The 12,108-nt window shown below is 37.6% G+C and overlaps 1 protein-coding gene across 1 annotated transcript in view; it reads left to right on the top strand.

Moving 5' to 3' along the window:
* The window catches only part of LOC122552714 (calpain-2 catalytic subunit-like), an 81,517-nt gene extending 69,884 nt beyond the window's left edge, over positions 1-11,633 (top strand). The window contains exons 16-21 of the mRNA XM_087991256.1: positions 547-611; positions 2,554-2,622; positions 3,223-3,301; positions 4,654-4,770; positions 7,480-7,538; positions 10,939-11,633. Coding sequence (XP_087847382.1) covers positions 547-611; positions 2,554-2,622; positions 3,223-3,301; positions 4,654-4,770; positions 7,480-7,538; positions 10,939-10,962 — 413 coding nt within the window. The 3' untranslated portion in view covers positions 10,963-11,633. The remainder of the gene's footprint in view (positions 1-546; positions 612-2,553; positions 2,623-3,222; positions 3,302-4,653; positions 4,771-7,479; positions 7,539-10,938) is intronic.
* The last annotated feature ends 475 nt before the right edge of the window (positions 11,634-12,108 follow it).

Below are 12,108 nucleotides of genomic sequence, written 5' to 3'. Positions count from 1 at the left end.
AAGTGAGGTGTTCAGGAGACAGAGAGAAGAATAACATTGCATGATTGCAACATTGACAGGATTGACCTTCCAATTGGAGCTACAGTTCACAAAGGGACCTTGTTTGAGGTCAGGAATCTAGTGGATGAAGGCCAGCAGCTCACCCAGTAGCATTGCAGAAACTGTGCGTGATATCTCATGTGAAGCCAGACAGTAATGAAAAATCCTGGAATGACTTGGTTGTGGTGAATCTATAGTGCATCCAGAGGGGAGAAGCCAACTCCATCCGGGGGTCTGAAACAGGAGTGAAAACTGCCAGAGTTCCTCCACCAGATGTAAACTACAGCCTTAATGCTATATAAATGTTGTCTTCCTTATTTAATCTGAATTTCCTCTCATGTTCATAATGACCTGATGTCAATGGAATAAAGAATCCCTGCTTCATGATCTTTGGGCTGTCCCTGTGTTCAAATCTCATGTTACATCATTAACACAACTGTTTAAATGTTGACTTAAATTATATTTCCATTCCTTATTCTGTAATAATATGCACTGTTTTCATTTTAGGGGATGACATTCAAAGTGATGGTTTTAGTTTGGAAACCTGTCGAAATGTAATTAGTCTATTCGATGTATCCTTTTAAATGATCCAATTGTGGCCATAAGGCAGGAGCAATAGGCAATTCAGCCCAACAAGTTTGTTCTGTTATTCAATGAGGTCATGGATGATCTGTTAATCCTGAACTCTATTTTCCTGCCTTTTCCCCATAATCCTTGATACGCTTACCGATTAAAAGACAGGTATGTGTTCACCTTTGCCATCTATTTTGAAAGAGGTTTTCAGACAGCTTTAGCTGACTCATGGGCATCAGAAGATTGCATCATTGATGCAAGGTCCATCATCCACCTAACCCAGGGCCAATCTCTAAGGGAGTTCAGACAGGAATGGAAACTGAGATGTTGGAAGAGGATCAGGGAGAAGGATGGAATTATCTATTGGCTAGCTTATGATAAGGAGAGATGGAGAGACAGATGGGGCAACTCTCAGCCTTGAATATACTTAACTATCTAGCCTAACCACATTCTGCTATAAAGAATTCCATAGATTCATGACCATCTAAGAAACTCCTCCCCAGTTTAAATGTGTGCACCCCTTATTCTGAGATTATGCCCTCTGATCCTTGACTCTCCCACAAGGGAAAGCAGCCAATAAACACAAGTCCAACCTTCTCAATCTATCTTCACAAAATGGTCCGTCCATGCTCATGATTGATCTAGTGGTTCTTTCTCTGGACTCCCTCTCATGACAGTATATCTTTCCTGAGTTAACTAGCTAAAATTGGTCATTGTTCCAGCTGTAATCTAACTAGTGATTTGTATAATTTTAGCAAGACCTCCCGAATTTTATATTCCATTTCCTTTGAAATGAAGGGTAACATTCCATTTGCCTTGCCTACTGCCTGCTAAGTTTGTATATTAGCTTTTTGTGATTTATTCATGAGTACTTTTTTCTAGTGATAGCTATTGTATGTATTTTGTTCCTTGATTATTTAGTATTATTGAATATTATGTCTTCTCCTTTGAAGACTAATGCAAAGTATTTATTCTCATTATTACTTCCCTAGCCTCATTCTCTAAGGGGCCTAAATTCATTTTGGCCTCTCTTCCTTTTCAAATATTTAAAGAAGCCTTTGCTGCCCATCTTGATATTACTTGCAAGTATTCCCTCAAAGTTTATCTTCTCATTATTTTTTGGTCATCTTTTGTTAGTTTTGTTCCCATTTTTGAATTTTCACTGACCTTTGACATTTTGTATTTCTTTTTACTTAAATTCAATGCTATCCTTAACGTTCCTGGTTAACTGTCATGATGTAAGCAACCATCTTTGCTGCTAAACTCATTATCCAATCCACTGCCCTTATTCCTTTGCCATGAGGACCAGCACTTATTTCTTCGTGTCTTAAAAAATATTTTTTAATCAACCTGTTAATACCCCCTTTTGAAGCAGGTGGACCGAACCCAGGTCTTTTGGCTCAGAGATAGGGACACTACCCACTGTATCACAAGAGATCTTCAAAATTTATTTTGATCATATTTCTTCTTCTTTCCTCGGCTGAAATGAAAATCAGGATGAAATTTTATTTGTCTCAGTCTCTGAACATCAACTTTGTTAATATTTTCTTACCAAACTGGTGATCTGAATCCAGGTTTCTGGTGCTGTCAGTCTTAAATTAGCTGTCACGTGTGTAACAATTGCAATTTAGATTCATTTTTGCCTTTATTCCTGAATTTCTTGGGGAATGGTTTCACTTCTCTGCTGCCTTTCCCAAATTCCCAGGTAGAGATTGTGAAATGAATGCAAGTATGGTGTCCTGTCATTACATCACTTGCTGGTGAAGGTCCCTCACTTCCAAATGACCCAGCTATATGCATCCCAGATATTGTCTGAGCAGATCATGCCCAGGGGTAAGATTTGTTCTAATGAATGACATAAAAGATGGGATTTACTAAATTTTTTACATTTCTGTATGAGGTACTTTAAAGTAGTTTTCCTGAATGAGAAGTGTAAAACAGAAGGATGGATCTGGAAAAATTGGACTAGTGGAATTCAAAACATTTTGGAACAAATTACAGAAGTTTCTGGTAAGTTTCCTGATTTGTGTCAACCTTCTGTTAGATTCTTTGTTCTCAGATCAATAAACTGCATTTAAAGGGCCTTGTACTACAAAGATATTTCATCAAATTAATTTAAATGAGGTCCAACCAATTCATTACAGTCACTTTATTGAATGGCCCAGAGGTTGTATATGAAAATCAACCCATGGACGCAGTTGATCTTTGTAAAGAAATTGTTCAAAGCATGAAATGTACACCCTCTGCTGGTCACATGGAATGGCATTTAAAGAAGCCAAAGAAACAGGTGAATCTGTAATCATGACTGAAAGGAGTTATTGAAGCTTGTGACATTGGAGAGAGAATATATTTTTTGATTGATTGAGAGTACATACTTAATAATAGAAAAATTGGAAATTGAGCGAAAGCACTGTTTTATGAAAGTTAAGGTGCTACACAGGGATTGTAGTCAGCTTGATGCATAAATATGACCATAGGTTTATGTGTATGCTATGTCTCTTCTGATTTAAACCATAGAAATTTGTGGTGAAATTTATTTTTCATCATACTAAAATTCTGATGTAAAACTCAAAAATAAAACCAGAAAAAAAAAATTTTTCTGTCATTTAGAAAATCTTCAAGAAGACGGATGTTGATTGCTCTGGTACCATGAGTTCACATGAAATGAGAATGGCACTTGAAGAAGCAGGTAATATTTGAACAATTCATCTGTCCCAATCAATCATCCATATGAAACCAAACTGCATTTGGAGACTTACTATTACTAGAGTATAAAATGCTCAATAAATATTTAGCTGTTTTAAGAACACAAGAATTTTTAGAAACTCTTAAAAAGAAGCTTTTAGGCCCAAAAAGATCATTCTTGTTGTCTCATCAACGGACTTTATCACTCTTCTTCAGTCAGTTCCTGATAAGTCTCAGCCTATATTTGCCCCATTTTCATGGTGACATTTTTGCAGGCTAAACAGAATTTGGTGCACTCAATCCGTACTCATCATTGTACCAAAATTATTTGGCCAAAACAGTAATATTCACCCAAAAATGAGGATGGATATATTTAAAAGGAAATTATAATGATATGGTATTATCATGCATGCTAATTTCCATCATTATTGTCTTGCTTAATATGACCTTAGCTAAGGTTGCTCCATCTAAGAAAAGACATACCTACCTTCACAGAATTGCAGTGAAGGTTTACTTAACTGAATATTGAGATAAGGAGAATTGTGTTGAACAAGCCTATCTTCACTAGTGTTTAGAACAATGATTGGTGATTTCATTTTGAGAGATTTTTAGGATATTGCTGAGATGATGTTTAGAGGTCACAAATTAGGACTAAGATGAGGGGAAATTTATAATCTTGCTTTATCTGCTCTGTCATTGAGTGCACTCAAGCAGAGATTGACTGATTTTGAACAGTGGGGTAACTGGGCAGTATTAGCACTAATATTGCGAACAGTCCATTTGGTATTTTGCATGTTCTTGTTGTAACAGCAGTTCATACTAATTAGGGAAAAAGATTAGAACACTTACATAAGACCCAACTTTCATGTAGGTGGAATGGGTCTGTGAAAGGGAAAAGTGAATATTCTTGTATATACTTGGAGGAAATACAGAGGAACAGGTGTAGGCTACTCATCTTCTTGAGCATGTTACAACTTCAGCTACATTCATTTACCTGATTTGGTTTTAGGCCTCTTAATACCCTTCATTAACAATAATTTATTTTAAATCAGTCCTCCGTCCCTGAACACCTTCAGCAGAAAAACAGATCTCGGAGGTACTTTTAAGAGATGAAGGCTGTCCATTTATGCAAATGTACTTTTTCCACAAATACTATTACTTTAAAATCTTTCTTTTACTGTATTAACACTTCTAGATCCTTTAATGCTACCTCCTAACAGTCAATTCCAAACCTTGCCAAAACAATGTCTGCATTCCTATTCATAGTTATATAGTGATCAGAAATGTGTGCACACAGAATGCATTGTCAATAAAATTAACAATTGTATTGATATGTAATTCTGGTTTACTGCCCAGGTTTCACTCTGAATAATACATTGACTCAGATCCTTGTTGCCCGTTATGCAAGTACTGACCTTCTCATTGACTTTGATAACTTTGTTGGCTCTTTGATCCGTCTGGAAACCATGTTCAGTAAGTTATTTATAAACTATCTTCATTGAAGTCCAAGTTCTGTAAACATGTCGGGTCCAACTTTCAGGAACCCTGCTCTAGTGGTGTAAGCATAGAACCCATGATGTTGAAAGTAGTATACTGGCATGGATAGAGAATTGGCTAGGGCAGGTAATAGTGAGGGGGAATAAGGAGTTCTTTTTCAAGTTGACAACCTATAATCAGTGGGGTTCCACAAGGATCAGTGCTAGGACTACTGTTTATAGAATATATTAATAACTTGGAGGAAGGAAGTGAATGTACTGTAGCCAAATTTTCAGGCAACATTAAAATAGGTGGAAAGACAAGTTGCAAAAGTAATAGAAACAGAGATGTTGATAGATTACGTAAGTGGGCACAAAGTTGACAAATGGAGTGTAGTGTGGGAAAATGTGTAGTTATTCATTTTGGAATCGAGAACAAAAGAACAGTATTATTTAAATGGAGAAAAACTACAGAGAGCTGCAAAAGAAAGGGACTTGTGGATACTTGTGCATAAACACAGAAAGCTAGCACACAGGTGCAGCAAGTGATCAGGAATGCGAATGGAATATTGACTTACCTAAAATAGGTAAGTCTTACTATACAAGATACTCATGAGACTACATGTGGAGCACTGCAAGCAATTTTGGGTCCCTTGTCTGAAGAAAGATATTTCATTTGGGGTTGTTCAGAGAAGGTTCACTAGGATGATCCTTGGTATGGAGGGATTGTCTTATGAACAAAGGCTAAACAGATTGGGACTTATTGGAGTTTAGAAGAATGATAGGTAATCTTGTTGAAACATTCAGGATTCTTAAGGGCTTGACAGGGTAAGACCTGAGAGGATGTGCTCCCTCATGGGAGAGTACAGAACAAAATGGCATCGTCTCAGAATAAAGCCACCCCAATGTAAGACTGAGATAAAAAGGAATTTCTTCTTGGAGGACTGAGAATCTTTGAAATTCCTTGCCACAGCTATGGGTCGGAGTCCTAGTGTATATTTAGGGCTGAGATAGATTGATTCTTGATCAGTCGGAATAAATACAAGAAAGTGGACTTAGAAATGGCTCATCAGCCACGATCCTATTGAATGGCTAGACTGGCTTGTGCAACCAACTGCCTATGCCTGTTCCTATTTATTATGGTCTTATGGAATAACTCAGAATTCTCATTGATGGAGATTAATTCAGATCCTTTGCCAAACCACAAGGATAGATCACATGAAATTCTGTAAGAACATGTGAGAAGCGTTTGTCCCAATACCTGTAGGGAAGCCAGAATGGCACCATACACTTGAGAGAACAGAATGGACGCCTATAATGACTGAAATAAAAGATCTTAACTGACATTATGGGAGAGATAATCTCAGACTAACAGCATTATTGGATGGAATTCAAAAACTGCCCAGGAATACATTGATATTCCCCAAACGTTATTCACCAGCAAATTATAGTTGGACTTTTCTTTGTCCAGGATGTGTCACATCAAGAAGGTCTATTCCCCAGCTACAGGCAGTAACCTAAGATTCAGCACTAATTCTGACATTACTGAAAGCATTTGGCTCTCCCACCTACTTGAAGCTTGGCTCAGTTTTAAACTATTCAGTAGACGTTGGTAGAATTTGATATAGGGACATAATTTAAACATGCATTCATCATAAAATGTCAACAGAAAGGTTAATTTGGCAGGTTGTGGACTAGGAAGCTGATCATATGCTGCCTGTTTTACATCCCTAAAGTTGAATAATGCATCACAATGTAACTTTTCTATCTTGTCACGATGCCCCTCAAATTCTCATGTTTGCAGAAGTTAATGGACTCCAGAAACAAATTCAAAAAAGTACTGATTAAATTTTCAAAATTTTTAAAAATCTTTAATATAAATAATTTATACAGTGAGGCTACAAGGTTAGGAAACTGGCTGCCAAGTGTCTCAGTTACAAAGCCATCTAGCTGCCTCACCTGGTAATTTGTGCAGCATCAAGGCTTAGACATTTTTCCCATGAGTGAATTATGAAAGAAACTTCTCTCAATTTGACGGGAGAGACATAGTAGATATGTTCACTGTTAGTAGTGTTCAAACGCTGCCTGCACCTGCAACAAACAAGTGAATTAGCCTCATCAATAATCCATAGCGATCTCATTTATTGTTCTAGTGTTCTGAGCATGTTGTTCATGATGTTACAGTGTGCTTAAGATATTGAGAATGGGAATGCTAAAGCTTTTATATAATTGCAGTCTCACTTTTCAGCATTTATTTGTCCCTTGGCCCTTTTTTGTGGGGGTGGGTTGTTGTGAAGGAGTGTAGTATATCAGTGTTCTGCATGTACTGGTTGCACAAGCTGCCTATAAATATCTGTAAAACTGCTATGCCACAGAGAGTGGTCTTGCGATATGGGTGTTTGGCCAATCAGATGCCAACGATTGTGAGATTACCACCCACGATATTCCCTTGTTGATCAGCTGACACAAGTGATAATTCATCATCTAATTCCTTAAGCTGAACCTATCAGGCTCCATTTCAAACATATTTCCTGTCAAATATGCAATTTTGCTGTTTTACTCAAAAAAATCTACATTTTAAGATAGAAATGCAAAGATACTGAAACAACCAGCTGTTTGACATAAAATTCAAAGATCCCCAATCCTCCGCCTGAAAGAAAGGAGATTCGTTTTTGAAATGGGCCCATTTGTGTTCTTGCCTTTTCAGGAATATTTAAGCAATTAGAGATGGATGATGAGGGATATGCTGAACTGGATCTATTTCAGGTATGTATTTTGTGATGAAGTGAATCCATATGAACTCTTAGAACAGGGTATATAAAACGTGTCAAAGTTTCCTGGCAAATGCAGTGAGAATGAATTGGCATCATAAGAATGGAAACAGACCATTCAGTCCAACTCGTCTATGCTAATCAGACATCCCAGTAGGAACTAGTCCCATTTGCCAGCATTTGACCCACATCCCATCCAGAAGCCTTTTAAGTGTTGTAATTGTACCGGCCTTCTCTACTTCCTCCAGTAGTTCATTCCATTCATACATCACCCTCTGCATGAAAAATTTCCCCTCAGGTCCTTTTTAAGTCTTTTCCCTCTCACCTAAAACCTATTCCCTCTAGTTTTGGACACCCCTAACCTAGGAAAAAGATCATGGCTATTCACCCTATCCATGTCCCTTATGATTTCTTAACCTCTATAAAGTCACCTCTCAGCCTCTGATGCTTCAGGGAAAAAAAGCACCAACGTATTTAGTCTCTCCCTACAAATCAAACCCTCCAGTTCTGGCAACTTCCTTGTAAATCTTCTCTGCACACTCTAAACTTTAACAATGTGCTTCCCATAGGAGGGAGACCAAAATTGCACGCAGTATCCTAAAAGTGGCCTCACCAATGTCATCTTCAGCCACAACATGACATCACAACTCAATGTTATGATCAATGAAGGCAAGGATGCTAACTGCCTTCCTCACCACCCTGTATATCAGCAAAGCCATTTACAAGGAACTATGCACCTACACCCGAGTCTCTTTGTTCAACAACACTCATGGTGAAGTTGTACAGAATATTAGTGAGGTCTTTTCTGGAGTACTGTATGCAGTTTGGTCACCCTGCTATAGAAAGGATATTACTGAACTGGAGAGGATTCAAAAAAGATTTACTAGGATGTTGCCAGGAATGGAGGATTTGAGTTATAAAAATAGGCTGGATAAGCTAGCACTTTTTTCACTTAAGTGCAGGAATCTAAGGGATGATCTTAGAGAGGTTTATAAAATCATGAGGGCCATAGATAAGGTGAACAACAGTTTTTTTAACTCTAGAGGAGAGGAGTTTAAAACTCGGGGGCATATTTTTAAGGTGAGAGGAAAAGGTTTTTAAGAAGGACATGAGGGGCACCTTTTTGTTTTTTAAACACTGTGTAGTTCATGTTGGGAGTGAATTGTCAGAGGAAGTAGTGGATCCAGGTACAGTTACAATTTTAATTAAAAAATTGGATATGTATATGAACAGGAAAGGTTTGGAGGAATATGGACCAAACACAGGCAAGTGGGACTAGTTTAGTTTGGGAACATGGTCGACGTGGACTAGTTGGACCAAAGGGTCTGTTTCCATGGTGCATGACTCTAATGACACTCTCCAGGACACAATTTCCCAAGCAGAAAGCCACATTGACTATTCTTAATTAGTCCCTGCCTTTCCAAATGCATATAAATCATGTCCCTCAGAATACCTTCCAACTGCTTATCCATCACTGATGTTAGTCTCACTGGTCTATAGTTCCCTGTCTGTTCTCATGCCTTTTCTTAAATAACAGCACCAACATTAGCCAGTCTCCAGTCTTCTGGCACCTCACCCGTGACTGTCGATGATGCAAACATCTGAGAAAGGGGCTCAGCAATCTCTTGCCTAGCTTCCCAGAAAGTTCTACACAATATCTAATCAGGTCCCAAAGATTTATCTACTTTTTATGCATTTTAAGATCTCCAGCACCTGCTCTTCTCTAATATGAACAACTTATTTATCTAAGTTCCCCAGTTTCCACGTCCTCCTTCTCAGTAAATACTTACACAAAATATTTGTTTAGTATCTCATCCACCTCCTGTGGTTCCGCACATAGACAGCCATGTTGATCCTTAAGGGGCCCTATTCTCTCTCCAATTACTCATGTCCATAAAATACTTATATCATCTGTTTGGATTCTCCTGAACCCTATTTGTCAAAACTATCTCATGTCTCCTTTTTGCCCTCCTGATTTCCCTCTTAAGCTTATTCCTACTGCCCTTAAACTGCATTAAGGATTCACTCAATCCCAGCTGTCCAAACCTGACATGCCTCCTCCTTTTGCTCAACCACAGCCTCAATTTCTCTAGTCATCCAGATTCCTTACACCTACCAGCCTTGCCCTTAACAGGGAGGTACTACCTCTGAACCCCATTATCTCATTTTTAAAGGCCTCCCACTTCGCAACTATGCGTTCCTCTGTGAACAGACTCCTCCAATCAACTTTAGAAAGTTCCTGTCTAATACCATCAAAAATGGCCTTTAGAACCTTTAACTTTTTGATCAGTTCTATCCTTGTTCATAACTACTTTAAAATTAATAGAAATATGATCTCTTGGCCAAATCTTCCAATGTTAAAATTCCTGCAAAGGGTAGATACAATAATCATAGTCAAAAACACTGACCTCATTAAAAGTTAGTTTTAAAAAAAAACACAGGAAACCAACTACTCTGTATTCTGCTACTATTTGGGTACTTGCCAATGTATTGGGGTGGCAAAAGGGCAGCTCCAGAAGTCACTGTTATAAACAGATGTTTCTGGAAACTGGTTTTAATTTTTCTGCCTCCTGCAAAGCCTGCACCTTGCACATAATGAGGGGGCAAATACAGAAACTCTTTCTTGAGTGTTTTCATTTGACTCGGCACATTTATTGGTTAGCCCTAATGAAGTGATGAGAAGAACAGGTGTAGCTTGATTGATGACTCTTTGGATTCAGCTGTACATTTATCCACATTTTTATATTATCTACCGGATAAAAAAAATTCCCTCAAAGTCAGAGATGTGTAAGCTACCTCATGGATACCTGTAATCAGAGGGCTGACAGATAGAGTGATATTAATAGTTGTGGGTTGAAGCTTGACTACACATGCAATGCTAATATTTTGGGTTGCTATTGTGGAATAATATGGAAGTTAATCTTCCTTGTAAAAGCCACAAGCAGCAAAATATCCAAGATAAGCTCACAAGAGTTAACTATAGAATCACGCTTTCATCTCAATTCTTTTACCTCTTCATTTTTGCCTGTTTCTCCTGCTTTTGTCCCTAAATGTGATACTCGTTAATCTTATTTCCTTTCTCATCATTAATTTGCTTTTCAGACTCATTTATTAATGATAACAAGATTACCATAGAAATTGAGCATAAACATTCGTTTCAATTTGTCCAATTTACCTAATTCAAGAACAGTTTGAAAAATACTTACTCATTAGTGCTTACTTCAACTTAGAATGTTAGCTTTCATTTCAACATGCACTGCTAAAAGTTCCTGTTTTAAATCAGTGTGTTTTTGTTTGCTGGGGGGAGGGTAATTCCATATTGTGCAAACATTACATGTTCTTCCTAATTTGCATAGTGTGAAATTCATTAATAATTATCTGATTTTCCTTTTCAGTGGTTGCACTTGGTACTAAACTAAAGTTCAGCTGCAAGAACTCAGACTTCAGCCAATCAAAAGGCACTTGCCACAGACATATCTAAACTATAATGGAAAAATGGGAAATGCTTAGTTTGATGGGCATCATGAACGTGTGTGGAATGAGGGAATACGTGTGTTTGCTTTTTTTAAATACATTGCCATTGTGTGCTTTATTCAACATTTTGGGTGGCAATGAATTAACCAATCAGAACTCATGCTCATGAAGGACATTTTAATCTTTGTATAACGCAATTTTTGGATGGCGGAGAATGTGTTTTTCATTACAATTATTGATCTGTTCCATTTATCTGCTAAAACCTAAATCATTTAAACTTCAAATTGCTTCTTTTAAAAATGGATTTGTAGATGCAGACATGAGGTTAAAGCTGAGATCTGCAGCTGAGGAGAATCGGGATTAAAATTTTGGGGACATCATGTTTTAAATGCAAATGTAATATTCAAACTAGTGAACATGCAACAGATGTCTGACTGCTGTCCTTTGTCATTAATTAGGTACTGAAAGAATGGCACTTATAATTGCTATCGTTTATCTTAAAATTATAATGGTATGGATATTAGTGGTTTTTGTAGAGTTGTATGCTTAATATAATCAGAAATATCAAATTACTTTTGACAAAAACTGTATCTGGAAATTAAATACGAGTACATGGGCAACTGCCTTTTTGTGGAAGCTCTCAATATGACTCAATTTAGTTTTATTCTATCAGAAGTGGGTTCTTTATTGCCAATCCCTTATTATTCTTGACATAATGATGAAGTGTCTCTTGAACCACTGAAGACCAGCTGCTGTAGGGGCACCCACAATACTGTTAGATAGGGAATTCCAGGATACAGGTCCATGAACTGAAGGGATAGCCATATACTTTCAAGTCAGGATCGCACAGGCTTGGAGGGGAAGTTCTAGGCGCTATCACATCACTGCAGTTGTCTTTTTCGGTGGAAGATTTTACCAAAGGAGCCTTACAGAATTGTTGCAGCATGTCTTGTAAGTAATACTTATGAAACCATGCCTCATCGTGGTAGACAGTTGTGGTTCAGTACAATATAGCAATGTGTAATCGCATTTTAATCTCAAGAACTACAATCTCCACACAGTTCCTGGAAACAAGGACTTACATAAAAATA

The sequence above is a fragment of the Chiloscyllium plagiosum genome, unplaced genomic scaffold (assembly GCF_037043375.1).
Source record: "Chiloscyllium plagiosum isolate Xiang-an unplaced genomic scaffold, Cpla_swu_hap1 HiC_scaffold_10, whole genome shotgun sequence".
NCBI lineage: Eukaryota > Metazoa > Chordata > Chondrichthyes > Orectolobiformes > Hemiscylliidae > Chiloscyllium > Chiloscyllium plagiosum.
The sequence above is the reverse complement of the archived record's forward strand: the minus strand, read 5'-3'. Positions and strand labels throughout refer to the sequence as shown.